The 26,264-nt window shown below is 42.6% G+C and overlaps 1 protein-coding gene across 3 annotated transcripts in view; it reads left to right on the top strand.

The window, feature by feature from the left end:
* spag16 (sperm associated antigen 16) overlaps positions 1-26,264 on the top strand; it is a 988,648-nt gene that overhangs the window by 714,225 nt on the left and 248,159 nt on the right. For all 3 annotated transcript variants that reach the window (XM_043693350.2, XM_043693349.2, XM_087988888.1), the window contains exon 14: positions 25,306-25,371. In XM_043693350.2, coding sequence (XP_043549285.1) covers positions 25,306-25,371 — 66 coding nt within the window. The remainder of the gene's footprint in view (positions 1-25,305; positions 25,372-26,264) is intronic.

The raw sequence follows: 26,264 nt of genomic DNA, 5'->3' as shown, positions 1-26,264 counted from the left end.
GGATGGTGATCCCATTAAGATGTTTTCACTTTAAAAGGAAATTATTACATTAATTATTTTTGCAATCATTACTATTCATCATTATTAAAAAATGGAGAGGAGGGTCATCAACAACATGATATATACTGGATAGTTTTACGAATTATCTGAGATTGGTAATTGACTGGAAATGAGATGAAGTTCATGATTCAATGGTCAGATACCTTGTATGATACCATCTAACAAACAGAAGTAATACAGCAACGTGAACAACATATTAAAATTCAATTTTGTTTAAAAGTTTGGGCCTACTTAGTATAGGCATCCAGAACACAAATATACAAGAAGTATAAACACTGAATCATGTTCAATGTGTAAAAAGTACCATTTAAAAGTTGCACTGCTGCACGTTGCAAATCCATGACCTCTACCACCTACATAGCTGGGAACAGCATATGTGGAAGCTTCCCTCCAAGCCAACCTGACTTGGAAACATGTTACCTTTCCTTCAGTGTTGCTGGGTAAAAATAACAAGATCTGAAAACTTCCTAATACTACTGTAGATACTGTGTCTCTCACCTCCATCACCATTCTTACATCATGTACTTCCATGCCATAACATTAAATTATTACTGATGAAGCAAATTAGCAACATTCATGCTATCCAAATGCACTTGAGCTTCCTATGATGCACGATTGACTGGAGTGGTTAAAAACAAATTACCACACCCTTTCAAGAGCAATTAGGGATACACAAGAAATGCTAACCTTGCAAGTGATGCTACCATTCCATAAAATGATGAAAATAACATAAATATCCAGAATACTGCATTGTAACCTTCAGTATTTGATCTACGTTCCAGTTCAGGGATACAAAACATCTTCCCTCACCTCCTTTTCTATCTAAGTATTCATCGGTTAATTGAATGAATCAATATTCGATTGTGAAGTTTAATAAGATACCTGCATTGTCTTGGCTAATGCTGTTCCGTGTGAACAATTGAAAATCAATCGGCAACATTACTGTTGCACAAAACTGAGTGAAATGTCACTTAATTTTTATCTATCGGAGACAAAGATAGAGTTAAACAAATTGGGTAGAAATTGGTTTCCATTGAGCATGCTTTATGCATTGCAGTTTGATTTTGGAGACCATTATCCTGTACTCTAAAAATATCTGAAGAATACCTGACATAAAATGAAATTAGTAAATAATTCAGATTTTCCCAGAAATTGAACCCACATTATTAGCATTACTCTGCATTGCCAACCAGCCAACTGAACTAACCAATTGTCTAAGATTCCTTCTATGAAACTGGCAGCCAAAAGCAGGACAGTCAGGCCTGCTGTGTTCAGCAAACTCCAGCATCCACTGTGACTGCCAACTAACAGTGTAATTTCTAATGTCAATTTTTATACACAAAGTAGGAACAGATGTTTTCCCTTGGCTTCACAGTTATTGTAATCACTTGGTTCTTCTTGCACATCCTTTCCTCTCTCACCAAAATTCTCATACAGTATATTTGCAGACATTCTGTCACCTCACTGAGCATCAGTGTGGAGGGACTGGATGTTTGTGGATTTGGTGCAAATCAAGTGAGCTGCCTTTTCCAAGGATCTTGAGAAGTTGTTGGAGTTGCAGTCAATCACACAAGTGGAGAGCATTTTATTACACTCCTGACTTGTGCCTGATAGAAAATGGTGAATAGGTTTCAGGGAAACATGAGATATATTACTCACCACTGTATATCCCTGACCTGCTAAGCATTACATTTAGCTCAGTCCAGTTTCTGGTCAATAGTAACCCCTACGATGTGATAATGAGGGAAATCATTTTTTCTGTATTTGCTCATGGATGTGGTCATTATTAGCAAAGCCAACATTTGTTTCCTATCACCAATTACAATGAAACTGTGCAGTGTGCTAAGCCCTTCCAGAAGGCAGTTGAGAGCCAACCACATGCCATTGAGTATCAAGAAAAGATAGTTAAATTCTGTCTTGTTAGAGATGGTCCTTGCATGAAATGTGTGTGATACAAATGTCACTTGCCATTTAACTGTCTAAGCATGGATGTTGTCCAGGTCTTGCTGCTTTTAGATATAGACTTGTTCAGTATCTAAGGAGTTACAAACAATGCTGAACATTGTTCAGTCATCAGTGAGTATCATCATTTCTAATCTTATAATGGGGTGTCAGTTATCAATGTAGCAGTTGAAGATGATTGGACCCAGGACACTAACCTGAGGAACTCCTACAGTGATGTACAGTCCTCAGATTGATTGATTGCCAACAACCATGACCTCTTCTTCCTTTATGCTCGGTATGACACCAAGCAGCAGAGAGCTTTCCCCAAATTCCCATTGACTTCAGTTTTGCTAGGGCTCCTTGATGGAGACCTACTGCAGCTTAATCTGAGAAAAGGGAATTAGAAGTTTGGTTATATACTTGGAATATTTTATGTGTAATACTATTGGAAGAGCTTATGTGCTTGTGGAGTATTATAATGAGTGAGTTTTTAATCTGGCGGAGAATGCTACTTCACACTCACTAGTGAAGTGGGAGTTGACACGGGCATGCTGACATGGGGCACACAGACACAAGATGAGCCATAAGTTAGTCACAGCACACAAGATGGCCGCTGAGCCATGGAAAAGTACAGCAAAGCATACAGAGATACTGCCTGAGGTCAGCAGGACACCAGCACAATAGACACAGAACATGTTAATTAGTTTAAGGTGGGCGGGAGAGAGAATACACATCAGTAATGTCTACTGCCTGCCGAAGATTCTGAGTCCAGCCACCACCTTCAATAGAAATGTTAATTACCTGAGACTGTTGTATATAAGTGTTAATACCTTAGATTTGCAGAAATGGAAAACGATCTTCCTTCTCAGGAAGAATGATCACAACCAATTATTGCAGCAATGGACTTCTGCATAGCTGCTGAAACTGACAATGACTCTGTAACATTCCTCTGAAACTGACAATGACTCTGTAACATTCCTCTGAAACTTACAATGACTCTGTAATGTTTTCTGTAAACAAACCATGCTGCACAAGCAAAGACTCGATATTTGGACCATTATACCATGAAATGTATAAAATATCATGACATGTGCTCCGAAGGGGAGAGAAGGCTCACAGCTGACATCCATGCTGCCACACATCTCTCTCTCACCCGGGAGCTCCGGTTTCTTTGTACAATAAACTCTGTCGTTCAATCCCAATTCCGACTCTGAGACTAGTGATTTTTCCCACAATACCAGATAGGTAGGGCATGACTATACCAAAAGTGTTTGTTCACACAAAGGCTAAAACTGGGAGTGATAAGACCATAGATGCAGAAATTAGGCCACTCGGCCCATGAAGTCTGCTCTACCACTCAATCGTGGCTGATAGGTTTATCAATGAGGAAAGTGTGTCCAGCAGGCTAAGATAAAAGGTAGGGAGGAGGGACTTGGGGGAGGGGCATTGGAAATGTGATAGGTGGAAGGAGGTTAAGGTGAGGGTGATAGGCCGGAGTGGGGATGGGGACGGAGAGGTCAGGAAGAAGATTACAGGTTAGGAAGGTGGTGCTGAGTTCGAGGGTTGGGACTGAGACAAGGTGGGGGGAGGGGAAATGAGGAAACTGGAGAAATCTGAGTTCATCCCTTGTGGTTGGAGGGTTCCTAGGCGGAAGATGAGGCGCTCTTCCTCCAGACGTCGTATTGCTATGATTTGGCGATGGAGGACCAAGGACCTGCATGTCCTTGGTGGAGTGGGAGGGGGAGTTGAAGTGTTGAGCCACGGGGTGGTTGGGTTGGTTGGTCCGGGTGTCCCAGAGGTGTTCTCTGATACATTCCGCAAGTAGGCGGCCTGTCTCCCCAATGTAGAGGAGGCCACATCGGGTGCAGCGGATGCAGTAAATGATTTGTGTGGACCGCAATTTCCCCTCAGACGTGGTCGACAACGCTCTCCACCGCATCTCCTCCACTTCCCGCTCCTCCGCCCTTGAGCCCCGCCCCTCCAATCGCCACCAGGACAGAACCCCACTGGTCCTCACCTACCACCCCACCAACCTCCATATACATCGTATCATCCGTCGTCATTTCTGCCGTCACCACACCCAACTCCGCCTCCACGCCAATCTCCGTCCCTGCCCCCACGCCTAACCCCGCCCCCACTCCCAGCTCCAGCCCCACACCAGGTCCTAGCTCCCAGCCCTGCCGGGTTTTCACCATCCCTCCAGAACTACCCCTCTCTGAGGATGAAAGATCAGTCCTCAGCTGAGGCCTCACCTTCATTCCCCTACGCTCTCGGATTAACGAGTTCAACACGCGGCGTGACATCGAACAATTCTTCTGCTGCCTTTGCCTCCGTGCCTACTTCTTCAACCAAGACTCTCGCCCACTCTCTGACAACCCTTTCTCCCGCCTCCAACACACCCCATCCACCTGGACACCCCGTGCTGGCCTCGTACCCGCCCTCGATCTCTTCATAGCCAACTGCCGCCGTGACATTAACCGCCTCAACTTCTCCACCCCTCTCACCCACTCCAACCTCTCACCCTCGGAACGTGCAGCCCTCCACTCCCTCTGTTCCAACCCCAACCTCACTATCAAACCAGCAGACAAGGGAGGCGCGGTAGTAGTTTGGCGCACCGACCTTTACACCGCTGAGGCTAAACGCCAGCTCGCGGACACCTCCTCCTACTGCCCCCTTGATCATGACCCCACCTCCCACCACCAAACCATCATCTCCCAGACCATCCATAACCTCATCACCTCAGGGGATCTCCTATCCACCGCCTCCAACCTCATAGTCCCACAACCCCACACCGCCCGTTTCTACCTCCTGCCCAAAATCCACAAACCTGACTGCCCCGGCCGACCCATTGTCTCAGCCTGCTCCTGCCCCACCAAACTCATCTCTGCATACCTCGACACGGTCCTGTCCCCCTTAGTCCAAGAACTCCCCACCTACGTTCGGGACACCCCCCACGCCCTCCGCCTCCTCCATGATTTTCACTTCCCCCGTCCCCAACACCTTATCTTCACCATGGACATCCAGTCCCTGTACATCTCCATTCCCCATCACGAAGGACTCAAAGCCCTCCGCTTCTTCCTTTCCCGCCGTACCAACCAGTACCCTTCCACTGACACCCTCCTTCGACTGACTGAACTGGTCCTCACCCTGAACAACTTCTCTTTCCAATCCTCCCACTTCCTCCAAACCAAAGGAGTAGCCATGGGCACCCGCATGGGCCCCAGCTATGCTTGCCTCTTTGTAGGATATGTGGAACAGTCCATCTTCCGCAGCTACACTGGCACCACGCCCCACCTTTTCCTCCGCTACATCGATGACTGTATCGGCGCTGCATCGTGCTCCCACGAGGAGGTTGAACAGTTCATCCACTTTACCAACACCTTCCACCCCGACCTCAAATTCACCTGGACCGTCTCAGATTCCTCCCTCCCCTTCCTAGACCTTTCCATTTCTATCTTGGGCGACCGAATCAACACGGACATTTACCATAAACCAGCCAACTCCCACAGCTACCTAGACTACACTTTCTCCCACCCTGCCCCCTGTAAAAACGCCATCCCTTATTCCCAATTCCTTCGTCTCCGCCGCATCTGCTCCATAGGAGGACCAGTTCCAAATCCGTACAACCCAGATGGCCTCCTTCTTCAAGAACCGCAATATCCCCCCACACGTGGTCGACGATGCCCTCCACCGCATCTCTTCCACCTCCCGCTCCTCCGCCCTTGAGCCCCGCCCCTCCAACCGCCACCAGGACAGAACCCCACTGGTCCTCACCTACCACCCCACTAACCTCCATGTACAGCGTACCATCCGCCGTCATTTCCGCCACCTCCAAACGGACCCCACCACCAGGGATATATTTCCCCCGCTCCCCTATCAGCATTCCGAAAAGACCACTCCCTCCGTGACTCCCTCGTCAGGTCCACAACCCCCACCAACCCAACCTCCACTCCCGGCACCTTCCCCTGCAACCGCAAGAAATGCAAAACTTGCGCCCACACCTCCCCCCTTACTTCCCTCCAAGGCCCCAAGGGATACTTCCATATCCGCCACAAATTCACCTGCACCTCCACACACATCATTTATTGCATCCACTGCACCCGATGTGGCCTCCTCTATATTGGGGAGACAGGCCGCCTACTTGCGGAACGTTTCAGAGAACACCTCTGGGACACCCGGACCAATAAACCCAACCACCCCGTGGCTCAACACTTCAACTCCCCCTCCCACTCCACCAAGGACATGTAGGTCCTTGGACTCCTCCTTTGCCAGACCATAGCAACACGACGTCTGGAGGAAGAGCGCCTCATCTTCCGCCTAGGAACCCTCCAACCACAAGAGATGAACTCAGATTTCTCCAGTTTCCTCATTTCCCCTCCCCCCACCTTGTCTCAATCAAATCCCTCGAACTCAGCACCGCCTTCCTAACCTGCAATCTTCTTCCTGACCTCTCCGCCCCACCCCACTCCTGCCTATCACCCTCACCTTGACCTCGTTCCACCTATCGCATTTCCAACACCCCTCCCCCAAGTCCCTCCTCCCTACCTTTTATCTTAGCCTGCTGGACACACTTGCCTCAATCCTGAAGAAGGGCTTATGCCCGAAACGTCGATTCTCCTATTCCTTGGATGCTGCCTGACCTGCTGCGCTTTTCCAGCAACACATTTTCAGCTCTGTCTTAAATATACTCAATGACATGGCTTCCACAGCCTACTGTGGCAATGAATTCCACCGATTCACCACTCTGGCGAAAAGAATTTCTCCTTATCTCCATTCTAAAGGATCTTCACTTTACTTTAAGACTATGTGCTCGGGTCCTCACCTCCCATGCCAATGGAAATTTTCCAAATATCCAGTCTGTCCAGACCATTCAGTATTCTGTGAGTTTCAATCAGATTCCACCCCCCCCCCCCTCATTCTTCTAAACTCCATCAAGTATAGTCCCAGAATCCTCAAATGTTCCTCGTCTGTTAATAAGTCTCTTATTCCTGGCATCATTCTCATGAACCTCTACTGGACCTGCTCCTTCCTGACATATGGGGCCCAAAATCACTCACAATACTCTAAACATGGTCTGACCAGAGCCTTATAAAACCTCAGAAGTACATCCCTGCTTTTATATTCCATTCCTCTCAAGATGAATGACAACATTGTACTTGCATTCCTAGCTACCAACTCAACCTGCAAGTTTACCTTAAGAGAATCTTGGACTAGGACTTCCAAGTCTCTTTGTACTCCAGATTTCTGACTTTTGTTCCCATTTAGAAATAGACCATTCCTCTATTCTTCCTACCATGTGCATGATCTCATGCTTTCCCACATTGTTTCATCTGCGGCAGTGTCAGTGCCTGGGTCTTCAGCACAAAAAAAGAGATGGAACGAATGTTATGGAGAGGGAAATTTCTGTGCCATCCTCTCTGTCAACTTGGAGTCGAATTCCATTGTACCTGTTAACTTTGACAGGAGGCTTGTCAATGTACTGCCTGTTTACCACCCTATGTGCTCACCTTAATCTTCAGTAATAATGTCACTTAATGGTGACCATGTAACTATTATTGATTATTATCAAAAAAAAATCTGGTTCACAAGTATTCTTTAGGGAAGGGAATCAGTCAGATGCTACTTGATCTGGCCTGCATGTGACTCCAGACCCACAGAAAACTCCTTCTCTCTCTTGCTACGTCCCACTCTCTCTCTCGCCTCGTCCCTCACTCACTCATTCTCTCTCTCTGTTTCTCATCCCCCACTCCCTTGCTCATTCTTGTCCTCGGCAATTAGGATTGGACAATAAATGCTGGTCTAGCCAGTGATGCCCACACTCCATAAGTGAATAAACAAAGGACTCATCTGCCACTTCGTTCTCCATGAGCTGACATTTAAACCATCCTTTACCCTGATCTGGCTGCAGGCAACTTGCAGACAAGTAACTCACCATGTGCTGAGATTATCTCTGTGTCAGCACCCATGCCATGTTAGTATCTGAGCTCTGGTTAGATTTATCCTGGAGCTTCTTGATTAGTGGAGTCATATTAGTCTATTTTCTGTTCCTGGGTCTCGTGTGCCAAGGAAACATACAGCATGGAAACAGACCCTTCTGTCTAACTTGTCAGACCTCCCAGTTTGACCTAGTCCTATTTGTCAGCAATTGGCCCATATCCCTCTAAACCTTTCCTATTCATATGCCTATCCAAATGTCTTTTAAATGTTGTAATTGTACTAGCTGGTAGAACCTCCTCTGGCAGTTCGTTCCATACATGCACCACCCTCTGCACAAAAAAGTTACATCTAAGATCATTTTAAACTATTTCCTCTCAGGTCCTTCTTAAATCTTTCCCCTCTCACTTTAAACCTCTGCCCTCTAGTTTTGGACTTGCCCACCCAAGAAAAGACCTTGGGTATTCACCCTATCCATATCCCTCATGATGCTATAAACCTCTATAATGTCATCCCTTAGCCTACAATGCCCCAGGGGAAAAAAGTCTCAGCCTTTTCAGCCTGTCCCTGTAACTTAAACCCTTTGATCCTGACAACATCTTTTTAAACCTTTTCTGCACCCTCTCAAGTTTGACAACATCGTCCCTATAGAATGGCGACCAGAATCATATACAGTATTCTAAAGTGGCCTCACCAGTGTCCTATACAGCCTCAGCATAATGTCCCAACTCCTATTCTCAATTTTCTGACCAATGAAGGCAAGTGTGCCAAATGCCTTCTTCACCACCTGGTCTACCTGTGACTCCACTTTGAAGGAACTATGCACCTGCATCCCTGGTCTCTTTGTTCGGCATGGATGAAAGCTGGAATTCAGAATGATAAGGCTAGTTTGGAAAGTTTGATGAGGTGGGAAGCAAAATGATCAGCAGCTTGTTCGTAATACAAGAACGCCTTATGATTCTATGTTAAGAATTGAAAGGTTGTAAGGCAGGAAGAATGTACCAACCCTAATGTTCCTACCAATGTCAGACATCATGGGCCCCACAAGGCTTCCATAGGCTTCAGGAGATGCATTCATATCTATCTTTCCCAGATCTTCTCTGCTCCTTTCTATGGTGTAGCACCTTGTGCTGCTAGTGAGAGTCATAGAGTCAAAAAGTCATACAGCACAGAAACAGGCACTTCAGTCCAACCAGTTCACGCTGATCATAATCGCAAATTAAACTAGTTCTACCTGCTTGTGCTTGGCCTACATCCCTGCAAACATTTCTTATTCAAGTACTTATCCAAATGTCTTTAAATGTCATAATGGTATCCACGTCTACTACTTCCTCTACACATTAACCACTCTCAGTAAAAAAAAGTTGCCCCTTATATCTTTTCTAAATCTTTGCAGAATATTTGAAGACATGCAGAGGCAGTGAAAGATGGATGTAAGACTGACAGCATTGCTGGTGTGTTAAAGCAAAGTTCAATATCTTGATGTTAGGCATAAGTCCTGAATGCCACGGAGTGCTGCTGTTGAGTGATGGAAGGTGTGATGCATTGATCATTGAGAGATCAGTGGTGAGTCAGAGATATCATGTAAAGGTGCACTCACTGCTGTTAACCACTTGTATAAGATCATTGCATTTTTTTTGTGGCACTGCTGTCAGGTTCACAAGTTTTCAAGACTCCGGGACTGTCCTCCTTTATCACCTTCTCCTACTCTCTTGAGTATAAATTCTAATGGTTCTGTGGTCCCTCAAGGACCACGGGCTTTCATCCAGCTGCATTACTAAAACCTGGAGGGTCACATCCATAACTATGTCTCCTCTGTCAAACCTGTTGTTCACCTTGCAATAACTTATATTACAGCAATATTATTGTGCAGCTTTCCTTTAAGGCATTAAGAGGAGAAAACTGGCTGTAGCAGGTGGTCATCAAAAACACAGCGAACCCCTCCTCCAGTGCACAGGGACGACAGTCAGCTTTTGGGAGTAGAATCCAGCATGGTGATTGTTCAACCAACGCTTTAACTGTGTGGATAGGGTGGGTACATGAAGTTATGTAATATCTGTCAAAAATCGAGGTAATCAAATTTTAATCCTAAATGTGCAGTTTCAATTTTTCCCTTTTCAGATCAGGGAATCTGAATGGTATTGCTGCAAAATAAATCTCTTATCTAAATGAAGCCTTGCATCATTAAAGTATAATACCTAACTTTCTATAATGAGTTTAATTGGTAATTAATACACAAATGTTGAAATATCTTGAAACTCTTTGGGGAGGGGCACGATATCTCTTCTTCACTGAAAGTTGCTAATTCTTTTCACACTGATAACAGCAAATGCATTAACTTGCCTATTACATTGGCAACAAAATCTGGCCCGGTGCATAGTTTTCACAGTGAGATATTTCATAAGAACACTGGATATGTGATAATAAAAACACAACTTCCCTTTTCCCCAAAATAAGAGTAGATTTTGGAACCTGCCTTCCAAGTGTAAAACTGCCACTTGAGGACAGCTGCTAGTCGTACAAACCATCTAGTTTTCATTTACAGTGACCACAATGACCTCTAATAATACATGTACTGACTATAACCTAGCTGAGGTTCACTGCTCAGTCCAGCACATTCAACTTTGTAGTTGGTGACTGCATGATACAAATACTGTTTTCTTTTGCTTTGACCTTCTCTCTCTCAGGTCTCCTGTCTCATGTTTGTCAGATATTTGAGTTTCTCCTGCCAAGCATTCAATCATAGCAAGTTCCAGCCAATTGAAAAGTTTTTTTTCTTTAAAGGTCTTAGAAATAACTGTAAATCAACACTACCCATGGGTAAAGGCATGATTCTTTTGAAAAATCTGCTATTGAGCAAAAGTGCTTCTGTTGCAACCATTTTCAGAATGTAAAAATATAACATCAATTGACTAATATAGCTTCTGACACATTTTGTTTGCAAGATTGAAGACTGATGTAGCAAATGTGACATTAGTATGGCTTAAGACCATAGGCATACATGTTCCTTGGTCTGTTTTGTGCAAAGAGGAGAAAGTGAGGACTGCAGATGCTGGAGATCAGAGTTGAAGAGTGTGGTGCTAGAAAAGCACAGCCGGTCAGGCAGCATCCGAGGATCAGGAGAATCAACGTTTCGGGCAAAAGCCTTTATGGCTTATGCCCGAAACGTCAATTTTACTGCTCCTCAGATGCTGCCTGACCAGCTGTGCATTTCCAGCACCACACTCTTCAACTCTATTTTGTGCAAAGGTCAAACATGAGGAATTAGCATAACTGACAATGAGGTTGGTAAAGTGGATCAAACGTCAGAAAGCAAACATGTATGGAACCGCAAAAATTATCATACACACTCGAGTAACAGTCAATCTCGAATATATATAACAGTCGACCCCCTATGTTTGACCAAATAACCTGGAATCTTCCATATATCTCGTGTAAAGGTCAACCCTAGTTCTTCACAGATAACAGATCAATGTTTATGAGTTAGTGTGCCGGCCGTTACGTCCCGTTCCAGCTTTCCAGTCTGCCGGTTGTTCTGCTTCGCTCCCTGTCTTCCGGTCTGCTAGCTGTTGAGTTCCTCTCCAGGTTTTCAGAATTACCATATTTCTGTTTTTGTTTCCTTTATTTGTTTAGAGATCAGTTGGGCTTCTGCTAATGATATGGTATGATTTTTGACGGGCATGAATTTCAGCCCCTGAAAAGTAGAATCTGTACAATAGTCGACCCAATAAATTTAACCTTAAAAAGTAGTCAAAAAAATTCTATTACTTGAGTATAGACGGTATATCATAAAGGTGAAATGTATTATGGAAAATGAGAAGGAGAAATGTATAGTAATTAACAGTCAATTGCAGTAGAGCTACTTTCAGTGGATCGAGAAGGTATCTGTTCCCAGATAAAAGGAATCAGATTGGTAGACAAAACTTGTCATTGGACATCAGGCAGCCTTTAAAGAGGAGGTGATTTGGGCACTGTGGAGGTATGTTTCCATGAGAAGGAGCAATTGAGCAAGCAAAACCAGAACTTCTTGAATGACAAAAGAGATATCAAGGAAGATGAGATAAAAAAAGGTGGAATTTGATAAATGTCAGTTGATAATACAAGTAAAAACCAGGCTGAATATGAAAAATTCAGAGAAACTGAGAAAGGAAATAAAAAGGGTAAGGAAATGTTTTGGAAGTAAGCTGGCAGCTGATGTAAAAGAGAAGCTAAAAATCTTACATGAGCAAATAAATAGCAAAAAGGTAGTTAGAGAAGGGTGGCACTGATAACCAAAATGGACACTCTGCATGGAAGTGGAGGGCATGTCTGAGATGCAAATTGACAACTTTCCATCTGTCTCTTCCAAGCAAGAAGATACAACTGAAGTCACAGTGCAAGAGAAGCTGTTTGAGTTACTCAAAGGGCTCTAAATTGCTCAGGAGGATGTCCTAGAAAGTCTAATTCAACTAAAGTTGATAAGGAAGAAGGGTGCTGGAATGAGTATACTGTAGGTAATGAGTGGAAATTGCACAGGTTACTTACACAATCTTCAAATTTTCCTTAGCCATAAAGATGTTGCAAGATGAGTGGAGAAGTTCAAATATTAAATCCTTGTTTAAAACAGGTGCAAGAATAAACCAGTCAGTTTAACCTTGGTGATGGAAAAGCTTTTAGAAATGATAATCCAGGAGAAAATTAATAGTCACTATTACAGGTATGGCTTAATCAAGAACAGGCAGTACAGATTTGTTAAAGGCAAACTTAGCAGAGAGGGTTGTTAAGTGTATTGCTATTAACGTGGTGTACATGGACTTCCAAAAGGCCTTTGACAGTTTTGAAGGTGACAGGCTGGATATGAAAAGTGGTTAAAAGGGGCACAGAATATCCAAGAGCAGTGCCCCTATAGACAATTGGCTTAATGGTAGAAAGCAGAGTGTAATAGTGAAAGGATACTGGTCAGATTGGAGGCCTGTGACTAGTGGTATGCTTCAGGTGTCAGTGCTGAGCCATTGCTGTCTGTTATCGACATCAATGATTTGGATGAGAATGTACAAAGACGTGATTAGTAAGTTTGCAGTTGACACTAACATAGGTGGTATTGTGGACAGTGAGGAAGGTTTTCAGAAATTGCAGCAGGACCTTGATCAGCTGGGGAAGTGGGCCAAGAAATGGCAAATTGAGTTCAATATAGATAAGTGTGAGGACATGCAGTTTGGTAGGGCCTTAAGGTATGTAGTGGAACAGAGGAACCTTGGAGTTCAGGTGCATGGCTCTCTGAAAGTGGAGTCACAGGTACACAAGGCAATGAAGAAGGCTTTGACACACTGGCCTTCATCAATTAGGCATTGAGTAAAGAAGTTGGGAATTATGTTGCACTTATGCAGGATGTTGGTGAGGCCACACTTGGAGTACTGTGTTCAGTTTTGGTCACCTTCCAAGAGGAAGGATGTCAGTAAACTGGAAAAAGTAGAGAAGAAATTTACAAGGATGTTGCCGGGACTCAACAGTCTGAGTTCTAGGGAGAGGTTGGAAAAGCTAGTACTTTTTTCTTTAGAGTGTAGGAGACTCATAGAAGTGGTTAAGATTATGAGAAGCATGGATAGGGTGAATGCACTCTGTCTTTTTCCCAACGTTGGGGAATCAAGGACTGCAGGGCATCAGTTTAAGGTCAGAGGGAAAGGACTGAAAGGGAACCCAAGGGGCAACTTTTTTACACAGAGAGTGGTACGCATACGAAAGGAGCTGCCAGCAGAAGTGGTTAAAGTGGGTACAAAACAACATTTAAAAGGCATTTGGAAAAAAAATGCATGGATAGGAAAGGTTTAGAAGGATATAGGCGAAGTGCAGGGAAATACGGTTAGCCTGGATGGACATTTTGGTTGGCATGGACCAATTTGGGATGAAGGGCCTGTTTCTGTACTGTAGGACTATATGACTCTATAACTCTAATATAGAAGTAGGGAACTTACTCAATTTTGGGCATCATCCTTTAAGAAGGATATGGAGGCTTCAGAGTGCAGAAAAGTTCAAGAGAATCGTTCTAAGCATCGAGGATTCAGTCATATAAAAAGATTGAGATTATACTCCTACAAGAAGAGAAGGTTAAGGCAGTTCTGATGAAGGTGTACAAACCTTTGAAGGGTCTAGAGGTAGTTAGAGAGGAATTGGTTCCATTGGCAGAAGATAATAGAACAAAATGACATAGATTTAAAGTGATTGGCAATTAACCAAAGCTGACATGAAGAAATTTGTTTTTCGACAATGAGGGGTGGTTTTTGGAATGTACCTGTGAGAGTAATGAAGGCACAGTCAAATGTAGCTTTGAAAAAGACATTGGATATTCAACTGAAGGGAAAATATTAGGGCAACAGGGAAGTGGTAAGGAAATGGAACCAGCTAAATTGCTCGACTGGCCACATTTCATGCCTCGTTATTGAAAACATTCCATGATTATGTAACTTTGTGGCACAGAGTCATAGAGATGTAAAACATGTAGACAGACCCTTCGGTCCAACCTGTCCATGCTGACCAGATATCCCAACCGAATCTAGTCCCACCTACCAGCACCCGGCCCATATCCCTCCAAACTCTTCCTACTCATATACCCATCCAAATGCCTCCTTCACACCATCTGGCAGCTTATTTCGTTCACGTACCACCCTCTGCATGAAAAGGTTGCCCCTTAGGTCTCTTTTATATCTTTCCCCTCTCACCCTAAACCTATGCCTTCTAGTTCTGGATTCCCTGACCCCAGGGAAAAGACTTTGTCTATTTATCCAATCCATGCCCCTCATAAATTTGTAAACCTCTATAAGGTCTCCCCTCAGCCTCCGACGCTCCAGGGAAAACAGCCCCAACCTGTTCAGCCTCTCCCTATAGCTCAAATCCTCCAATCCTGGCAACATCCTTGTAAATCTTTTCTGAACCCTTTCAAGTTTCACAATCTCTTTCCGATAGGAAGAAGACCAGAATTGCACACAATATTCCAAGAGTGGCCTAACCAATGTCCTGTACAGCCGCAACATGACCTCTCAACTGCTGTACTCAATACTCTGACCAATAAAGGAAAGCATACCAAACACCTTCTTCACTATCCTATCTACCTGCAACTCCACTTTCAAGCTATGAACCTACACTCCAAGGTCTCTTCATTCAGCAACACTCCCTAGGACTTTGCCATTAAGTGTATAAGTCCTGCTAAGATTTGCTTTCCCAAAATGCAGCACCTCGCATTTATCTGAATTAAACTCCATCTGCCATTTCTTAGCCCATTGGCCCATCTGGTCCAGATGCTGTTGTAATCTGAGGTAACCCTCTTCTCTGTCCACTACACCTCCAATTTTGGTGTCATCTGCAAACTTACTAATTGTACCTCTTGTGCTCGCATCCAAGTCATTCATGTAAATGACAAAAAGTAGAGGACCCAGCACATATCCTTGTGGCACTCCACTGATCACAGGCCTTCAGTCTGAAAAACAACCTCAAGCACCACCCTCTGTCTTCTACCTTTGAGCCAGTTGTGTATCCAAATGGCTAGTTCACCCTGTATTCCACGAGATCTAACCTTTCTAATCAGTCTCCCATGGGGAACCTTGTCGAATGCCTTACTGAAGTCCATATAGATCACATCTACTGCTTTACCCTCATCAATCTTCTGTATTACTTCTTCAAAAAACTCAATCAAGTTTGTGAGACATGATTTCCCACCCACAAAGCCATGTTGACTATCCCTAATCAGTCCTTGCCTTTCCAAATACATGTACATCCTGTCCCTCAGGATTCCCTCCAACAACTTGCCCACCATCGACGTCAGGCTCACCGGTCTATAGTTCCCTGGCTTGTCCTTACCACCTTTCTGAAACGTGGCACCATGTTAGCCAACCTCCAGTCTTCCGGCACCTCACCTGTGACTATCGATGATACAAATATCTCAGCAAGAGGCCCAGCAATCACTTCCAGCTTCCCACAGAGTTCTAGGGTACACCTGATCAGGTCCTGGGGATTTAACCACCTTTAACCGTTTCAAGACATCCAGCACTTCATCTTCTGTAATCTGGACATTTTGCAAAATGTCACCATCTATTTCTCTACAGTCTATATCTTCCATATCCTTTTCCACAGTAAATACTGATGCAAAATACTCATTTAGTATCTCCCCCATTTTCTGTGGCTCCACACAAAGGCTACCTTGCTGATCTTTGAGGGTCCCTATTCTCTCCCTAGTTACCCTTTTGTCCTTAATATATTTGTAAAAACCCTCTGGATTCTCCTTAACTCTATTTGCCAAAGCTATCTCATGTCCCCTTTTTGCCCTCCTGATTTCCCTCTTAAGTATACTCCTACTTCCTTTATACTCTTCTAAGGATTCACTTGATCTATCCTGTTATATCTGACATATGCTTCCTTCTTTTTCTCAACCAAACTCTCAATTTCTTTAGTCATCCAGCATTCCCGATACCTACCAGCCTTTCCTTTCAACCTGACAGGAATATACTTTCTCTGGACTCTCGTCATCTCATTTCTGAAGGCTTCCTATTTCCAGCTGTCCTTTTACCTGCGAACATCTATGCCCAATCAGCTTTTGAAAGTTCTTGCCTAATACTGTCAAAAGATACAGTAAGTGCAAGTCTTTCACATTTTAATTGACAGTAAAATATATCTCAGTATTCTATACTTCTTACTGTTTTTCCCATTCTTTCTGTATTCCATACACCACCCCCCACACATATTTTTCATCTTTATACATCACTGTCTTTTAAATATCTTCTCTTTGTGTCCTTTTTCATCTCATCTTGCCATATACACAGCAGTTGTTTCAAAGTTCAGTCTGCAAGGTAGTAGCTGAAACAATCTTCTTTCTCTCATTATAAATAAATTTAAAGGGAATTCAGAAAAAATCACCATATAGAAAATGGTTAGATTGTGAAACTTGCAACCATTTGAGAGTAGTTGAGGCAAATTGCATAGACACTTTTAAAGGAAAGCAAGATAAACACATGAAGGCGAAAGGAACAGAAGCTAATACTGATAGTTTTTGGTCAAGATGGATCCATCTTGGGAGGAAGATTGGATGAAGCATTAACATCACTGTAAACTTGTTGGGCCAAATGCTCTATCTTTCTGATGTACTTTTTAAAAACTTGTATGCACTGTTAGAAAAAGTCTGAGACGTGGAGATTAGAACAGGAAAACATGAGGGTTGGTGTAGACTCAGAGGAGCACGATTATAATTGGGATTCTCAGAAGTGAATATTTAACTTGACAAATAGCTGCATGCTATGATATTCGCCATGGATATAGATAACCTAACAGAATTGGTAGACAAGTAACAGATGAGTAAAGTGTATTGTGCTCTATTTTGGCAGAAGGAATACAGAGTGGCAATGTAGGCTTAATGACACATTGCTAGAGAAGGTCAGAAGGATGCATACATAAAAGTTTTAAGTGTTGAAAGAGTAATTAATAAAATATGAGATCTTCATTTTCATTTGTATATATATTGAGCTCAAAAGCAGGGAAGTTATGCTGAAACTTTATAAACCTGAGATTACAGGATGAATGTAGACGGACTGTCAGATGAGTTGGTCAGTGCCAAATGGAATTCAGTCTGGATAACTGTGAAATGATGCACTTGGGCAGTACAAACAAAGCAAGAGAATACATGGTGAACTGTAGTACCTCTGGGAAGTGCTGAGAATCAGTGGGACCTTAGAATGCATGTATACCGGTCCCTTGCAGTATGTGGACAAACTGGTTAAAAAGGCATATGGTATGGTTGCCTTTAATAGCTGAGGCATTGAGTTTAAGAGCAGCGAGGTTATTGCTGGAACTGTATAAAATGTTGTTTAGGCCACAGCTTAGAGTATTGTGTGCAATTTTGGAATCCACTTCACAGAAAGGATATGAAAGCACTGGAGAGGGTGCAAATGAAATTTACCAGGATCAAGCCCAGGCTGGAGATTTTTGATTAAGAAGAAAGATTGGCTAGATTGGGGTTGTTTTCCTTAGAGCAGAGGATATATAATTGAGATGTACAAAATTATGAAGGCTGCAGACACTATTGACAGAAAGAAATGTTTCCCCTTGATGAGGCATCAGTGACCATTGGACGTAGATTTAATGTTAGGAACAGAAGGTTTAGAAGAGATATGAAGAAAGACATTTTCACTCAGAGTATGGTGGGAATTTGGAACTCATTACCAGTAGGGGTGTTAGAGGCAGAAATCTTCAGAACATTTAAGATGTAATTAGGTGTGCACTTGCAATGCCAACGCATGCAACACTATAGGCCAAGTGTTGCAAAATGGGATTAGACTGGTTAGCTGGTTGCTTTTGACCAGCACAGACCAGATGGGCCAAAGGGCCTTTTTCTGTGCTGTCGATCTCTTAGACCTCTGGTTAAGTCACAACCAGAGAATTAAGCTCTATTACAAGTTTCATGCGTACAATTAACACCAAAAAGGTGAACTTCTACAAACCCTCTCTCCCTCAAGTTATGACAGTCTTAATTGCATATCATTGCAAAGTTACTTTATAACCAATCATCCAACCAACAAGCCAGTTTATTGTCCGGTTGCCTCTAATACAAGCACTCAGTTTTTAAGAATGCCTGAGCTCCACATTGTTTTTAGGTTTGCTCTTATTTTGCTTCCCAAACATTTCCAAGAGTTCTGTTTTCTTCTTACTGCCGGATAGAAAAGTGATCTGTTTGGAGAGAATTATGCTTGCTTCACATCGCAACACCTGAAATACTATGCTTTTTTTCTTCTTGCAGCACAACAGTCTGAATCCTGGGGTGGCATGGTGGCTCAGTGGTTAGCACTGCTGCCTCACAGCACCAGGGTCCCAGGTTCGATTCCAGTCTTGGGTGACTGTGTGGAGTTTGCACATTCTCCCTGTGTCTGCGTGGGTTTCCTCTGGGTGCTCCGGCTTCCTCCCACAGTCCAAAGATGTGCAGATCAGGTGAATTAGCCATGCTGAATTGCCCCATAGTATTAGGTCAATTAGTCAGAGGGAAATGGGTCTGGGTGGGTTACTCCTCAGAGGGTCAGTGTGTACTGGTTGGGCCAAATGGCCTGTTTCCACACTGTAGAGAATCTAATCTAATACTATGAATTACTTTTCTTCATTTGCCATTTTCTCACGAACCACCTCTCATCTCCACACCAATGTCAAGTCACTTCTCAGAAATTATTTTGTAACTAGGAAATCCAATTACAAATTCCTTTTCCAAAAACAGTTAAAGTTCCCTTTATATCTAGCAATACAAGATTTAAGCAAAGTGCAATATTTGTCACAAGGCAAAGGGAAGCTGTTCCTATTAACTGCTGCCCAAGAGGACATGGATTTAAGGTTTTGGCTAAGAGATGCGGGGAGAATGTGAAAATAACTTTTTTGCACAGATATTGGTGATGACCTGGAGCTCACCACCAGTAGACACAGAGTAGATCAATGATTTCAGAAGCAAATTGGATGGGCATTTAAGCTTACAAGGCTACAGGAATTGAGTAAAGAAATGGGACTACATAGTTTGCTCTTCAGGAAGTTGGCATGAAGTCAATGGGCTAAATGGCCTCCTTCTGCCATAATAATGCAATAACTCCACATGTACAGACATTTCAAAGTGCAAATTTAGTGGCCACAGCTGCACAGTGATTGTTCTTTGTGAGCTAATGCATCCCTAAACCTTGAGGATAGCCAGCATGAAGGAAGTGGAAGAATGTTTCTCCTGGCTCCATATGCAAAGAACATAGGCGACCACCACTCCCTCTGATGGGCACCTGCCACTACCCCCTGCCTCCATCTCACCTCCCACGTGCTCAAAGATTTTTAGAGTCCCTCTCAAATGTATGAATATGCGAAGCACCAATTTTTTCCAAGGTTTTTTATTTGGCAAGGAGACACATTAGCTCATGTTTGTCACAGTCACTCATTTTTCATGCCACATTCCATGCGAAGAGATGATAAAGGCAAAGTCACCATAGTCTTATCAGATCATAGAACTGCTCTCTGTTAGAGAGAGAGAGAGAGAGACAGAGAGAGACAACTGGTGGTGGTTTATCCTAAGGGTCACAACACCTCAAGGAAGGCGAGAGGTTAAGAAGGAGAATCCTGCATGATAACTTCTACTGCATACTTTACATTGCAAATCAACCATCCAACAACTGAGCTAGATATGGACTAGCCAACCAGAAAATCACAAAAACATACTCATACTATCAGCTAGTTCTTTTATCTTTTTTCTTTTATTACCAGGGACTGAGAAGAGTTGAAAATAGTTTGAAGAAAAAATGTAGGGTTGACATCAGGTCAGAGGCTATCAAATGGAAAGCTATACTGAGCAAGGTTACTGCTACAGTGTACAGAGTTATGTAGTAACAGATGGAATCTGTACTGGATCCAGGAGATTAATAAATTGGTCTGAGAGGCTGAACTGGATGAGACCTTAACGCTTGGTCATCTGTAAGTGACAAGCAGAAAAATTGAAGAATATTATGTCAAAGCATTAGCCATTCAAAACATTTTCTCTTGTGCAGTAATTTGTTATTGTAATCCAAAACTAGTCCTATCATCCCATGATCTCCAAAAACCATGTACAAATAATTTTGCATTTTTCTCAACTGAAGTAATGAGTTTACTTCAACTACTTCAAATAGTAATGCATTACATGCTCCAGAATCTCATTGCATTAAGCTTGTTCTTTGAACATCACTATTCATTCTCAATGGGCATTTAATTTGATGATCCCTTCACTGCTGACTGCCAGTCCAAGAAAATTGTCTTTCTTGTTAATTAATCAAACATCTTATTTTAAACAAAACGTTGATTAAACCTTGAAGCTTTTGCAACTCTAATGGAAGTAGACACAAAGTGGGAAATCAACTTGTGCTAAACTTATTTTTTTAGGTGGCAGTGCCCAGCTTGCTCTCCCTGCTAAAGTCCATGTCATGGGTACCAACTGTTTGTGTGACCTATTGCTTCTGTTAGGATTCTGAGAGGACCATTTGGAGAATATGCTGTGCTCAGATTTTCTGGCATAGCTGCAGATTAACTAGCAGTCCATAAAGGAATTGCTGGAGATCCTGATGAAATAATGTGTTTTTCTTTTTTAATTACCTTTTTATTAGCCAGTGGGAGCAGGCCCCATACCGGTAAAACTGCTGTTCATTTTAATTGGCACCTGCAGCTTGCTGTTTTGATGGATATGTGGATAGGTGCATGTTTAATTCTTGCCACTTTGACACTTGGAAATTAATTTTTCTGTTAGATATCTCTCTTCATATCCTTTAGGTCCCACCTATAGAATTACTGAATTAGTAAAATAGAGAGGTGCACTTTGGCCCACTGTGCCTGTCATTATCTTTGAAGGACTTTTTTTATTGGGCTTTGAATGTTAAATTCCTGATAGCTTCAGATGCCAGTGGATGAAACCATAGACAATTTATGGTTTAGATTTATTCAGAGAGTGAAACATTATAAGTATACAGCTTCCAACTCAATCCTCATTCAAATTGTATTCCTTTATCAAATAACAACCCGATGTGCTCCACCTATATATAGTTAACTGCAATTGAAATAGAATTAACACTTAGAACCCAACAGAGAGGTGAATAGTGGTTCTTGAACCTGTACTTGCTCGCAGTTCGATAGGCTTGGCTATTTTACCATAAGTGGTCTTCCCTGTCCAGTTAATGACAGCTAGTGGGCTCCTGATGAAGTGTCAGCAGTGTTACCAGGAGAGGTGAATGCTGCTGAAGCAGACAGAAAACCTCAGGAATGCTTTAGAATAAAGGCACCCTCAGACAGGTAAATTAAAATCAAAACTTGATAACCTGATGACAGTAGGCCCCACTAGACAGAAGGAAAAATCCCTCCAGATGATCCATTTGACTGTAAGGGGCAACCTTCCCTTGCCATGAGCCAGGAATGGATCTCCTCACTTCAATTGTGTGCCAAAGCACCTGCAGGGAGACTGTATGGCTGGCAAACACCTAACAAGGTAGGAGTCACCCTGCTGCTGAAATGCCACCACTACATATTATGTGTCCAATTAGGGCCTTAATTATCTAAATCAGCTGCTCCATTCTGTAAAACAGTCAGCTGACCTACCTTGCAGATCACTGCTGGGAAACAGAGGCAGTGGCAAGACAAGAACAGAAAGTCATCTCAATATGGGCTCCCACTATCCTGCATTAATCAACTCACCCCTGTCTCCATTTCTGCCACCTGGTGTCTGGTATAGTTCAGCAGTGACAGAGGTTATTATCCCATTCCCATGTTCTTTCTGCATGGCTCTGCAAATTTCTCCTTTTCAAGTATTTACCTGGTTCTTTTCTGAAGTTTTTGTTGAATCTAGTCTCCAGATCATAACTCACTGAATAAACTATTGCTGTTGATTTCTTCACTTTTTTTAAACCAATTATCATGCATCTGTGCTATGTTAAGAACTCATTCTCCTGCCACTGGTAACGTCTTTTCAGTATATTCTCTGTCAAAATCCCTCACAATTGCAAATAATTCTTCCCGTAGACGTCATTATGGTATAGGGAACATTCAGATCAATTTGAACTGACTGTTCTCTTTTGTTTAAATGACCCCTATTTGAGACTTAGGTGTGCAGGAGCATTGTTCCTTCAAAGTGCATTGAGTGTAGGAGGTGGGATGTCATGGTGAAGATGTACAAGACACTGATGAGACCACTTTTAAAATATTACATTCAATTCTGGTTTCTCTGCTATAGGAAAAATGTTGTGAAACTTGAAAGTGTTCAGAAAAGATTTACAAGGATGTAGCTGGATTTAGAAGGTTTGAATTACAGCTGAATAAGCTGGGGCTTTTTCTTCCATGGAGTGTCGGAGGCTGAGGGATAAAATCATAGAATCCTTACAGTGTGGAAGCACTGAAATATGGAACCCCTGTACCCTATCCCTGTAACCCTGCATTTCCCATGGCTAATCCACCTCACCTGCACATCCCTGGACACTATGGGTAATTTAGCATTGTCTGTCTGCCTAACCTTCACGTCTTTGGAGTGTGGGAGAAAACTAGAGAAACCAGAGGAAACCCACGTAGACATGGGGAGAATGTGCAAACTCCACACAGACAGTCACCCAAGGGTGGAATTGAACCCGGGTCCCTGGCAGTATGAGGCAGCAGTGCTAACCATTGAGGCATTGTGCCACCCCGATGATCCTACAGAGGTTTATAAAATCATGAGGAGCCTGGATAGGGTGAATAGCCAAAGACTTTTTCACAGGCCAGGCGAGTCCCAAACAGGAGGGCATAGGTTTAGGGTGAAAGGACAAAGATTTAAAAGGGACCTGAGGGGCAATGCTTTCATACAGAGAGTGGTGCATGTATGGAACAAGCTGCCAGAGGAGATGGTGGAGGCAGGCACAATTACAACATTTAAAAGGCATCTCAGTGGGTATACAAATAGAAAGGGTTGAGATGGATAAGGGCCAAATGCTGGTTAATGGGACTAGATTAATTGAGGATATCTGGTTGGTGCAGATGAGTTGAACCAACGAGTCTGTTTCCGTGCTATGTATCTCTATGACTATATGACTCTATTTACCCGAGAAAACATTTTCATAATTTTTTTAAAAACTATTGAATTCCTCAACTCTCACTGCTCAAGTGAAAATAGTCACAATATCTCAAGTGTCTCCGCATATCAGTACTTTCTTAGCATTTTCCTAATGTATTTCATATGCTAACATCCTCCATGTTGTCAGCTCTTGCATTTCTGCCAGTCATCCTCTACTTCTTGAGATGTTGTTTTGTAGTAATTCAGCTTGTCCTGCAAGAGACTTAAAAGGGAAAGAAAAACCTACATTTATGTTGCTGTTATTGTGATCACAGGATGTCACAAAGTGAAATACAATGAATAAGGTACATTGGAGTAGTCACAATTGAAATTTGTAAATGACAATAGACAATAGGTGCAGGAGTAGGCCATTCTGCCCTTCGAGCCTGCACCACCATTAATTATGATCATGGCTGATCATCCTCAATCAGTATCCTGTTCCTGCCTTATCTCCATAACCCTTGATTCCACTATCCTTGAGAGCTCTATCCAACTCTTTCTTAAACAAATCCAGAGACTGGGCCTCCACAGCCTTCTAGGGCAGAGCATTCCACACACCCACCACTCTCTGGGTGAAGAAGTTTCTCCTCATCTCTGTCCTAAATGGCTTACCCCTTATTTTTAAGCTGTGTCCTCTGGTTCGGGACTCACCCATCAGCGGAAACATGTTTCCTGCCTCCAGAGTGTCCAATCCTTTAATAATCTTATACGTCTCAATCAGATCCCCTCTCAGTCTTCTAAATGGTTCTTGCTCAGGCTAGAGAAGGTTTGGAAATGGTTTACCCTGACTGGCATTTACTTTGTAATATTGACAGGAAGACACCTCCTTAACATATGTGAACAAATCAAAATAATTATGTTTTACTCTGCTCTGGTGTTCTGTAATTTTGCATTTCAGACATTTAGGGCATTTGTGTGAACAGAGAGCAAATAAAAAACACAGAATATATTACTTTTGACAATGTCTCTGACATGACTTTCCCTTATTCCATTTATTTTCTCCTATACCTGAAACTGGAAGGCTCTTAGAGAGTTGTGATCTTGGTGCTTAACTGTAAACCGACTTTGTAAATTTAGTTTTGTCCAGTTGGCAGAAGTTGAAATTATGTAGAGTGGACTGGGTTATGTCAGTTTGAGAGTAGGCTTGTGTAGCATTAGTCTATTGGTCAAATGGCCTGTTTCTGTGCTAGAAATTGTATATAAACCTGTGTGAGTCTGCTGGATAATGTAACCATCAGGATTAAAATCACCCCTTGTGTTGTTAAAACTGAGTGACAGAATTGTATTTAATTAGGTGATATTTTAATGCTCTGCAGGCTTTTGAAGAATTCTGTTTCATCTCCAGAACATACTGCCTTCTGCCAAAAACACTGTATTTCAAGTTCACTGTATTCATGAAATTTTTATTTCATTGTCAGACTATAAACTCAATTAAGTTTGACACAGGTACTTTCATTAATGCCTCTCCAAAGACACTGACAAGGTTTAGTATCCAGTGCTGCATTCAAGGGTTCCTTTGCGATTTATCATTTGGAAATGATAGCAGGCAAAACTGCAAATTACAGCCTTTGTGCAACCATGCATGAAAAGATAGGGTCTTATGAAGATGTGAATTAAAAGATGCTGAAATCTATCTGCATTGTAGTCAGAATGCTCTTTCTGTTGTCTATCCTGTAGCACACTTTAAGTATAATTAAATATTTTTAAAAGTTCAATCACCTCCAACCTGTCTGTAAATTAATAATTGAAAAATTTAGTGAGTACTTCATACAGCATTTTATATTTTTCTTCTGCAGGGACTGTGTGCTCAAACTTTCTTTGGTCATCTGCATTCCTGCAATGATGCCACCTTTAATTTGAAGGTGAGTTCTTTTTGCCTGTGCCTATTTACATAAAACTTAAACTTATATTCAAAATAGCTAACATAGGTCTCAAAAAAGGTTAAGTTTGACCAACTGTTTTGAAGGTGAAACAGAAAGAGTGAATCATGCAATATTTTAAGTTCTCAAAATGCCTTTGATATGATAGTGCATAGTAGACTCATGACTGATGTCAGAGCATGTACAGTCAATGGGACAAAAAGGGGGAAGCAAAACAGACAATGGAACATAAAGTTAAGGTGAATAGTCATTCAGACTGGCAAAACATAAGTGGTGTTTCACAAGGATCATTGTTGGGAGCATTCCATTTATATTTTACATAAGAGATAAAGGGGCTGGATTTCACATTTACTCATTAGTTGTGTTTTTGGCAGAAGGCAGCATTTCAAATAAGGTGGCTGACCAGACCACCACTTTCTCACCCACCTGAGTTCACCTCCATAACACAGGAGATGGATCAACAAAATCAATGGCCTCCACATATGACTGATTAAGGGTTAATTGTGCAGGTCTAGCAGCATCTGTGGAGAGAAAGCAGTGTTGACATTTCAGGTTCAGTGGCCTGAAGAAGAGTCACTGAGCCCAAAATGTTAGCTCTGTTTTCTCTCCACAGACCTTGGTAATATGCTGCCCTTAACAGTTGGCATGGTAAAGCAAGCAGAGTAGACAGCTCATTCTTTTAAAAAGGTTTACCGAGATTGGAAAAGAAGGCAGGTACTATGTTCTGGGGAGTATGGCATTCAAAAATTGTGAGCAACATCCACCCCCCCCCCCCCCCCCCCCCCCCCCCCCACAGCCCTCCCTGTGGAAGGCATTCCGCTCCCTTCCTTTTTACCTGCTCGCTGTTCAAATCTCCCAAAAGCACCTCCCTTGTT

This window comes from Chiloscyllium plagiosum, unplaced genomic scaffold (assembly GCF_037043375.1).
Source record: "Chiloscyllium plagiosum isolate Xiang-an unplaced genomic scaffold, Cpla_swu_hap1 HiC_scaffold_7, whole genome shotgun sequence".
Taxonomy (NCBI): Eukaryota; Metazoa; Chordata; class Chondrichthyes; order Orectolobiformes; family Hemiscylliidae; genus Chiloscyllium; species Chiloscyllium plagiosum.
The sequence above is the reverse complement of the archived record's forward strand: the minus strand, read 5'-3'. Positions and strand labels throughout refer to the sequence as shown.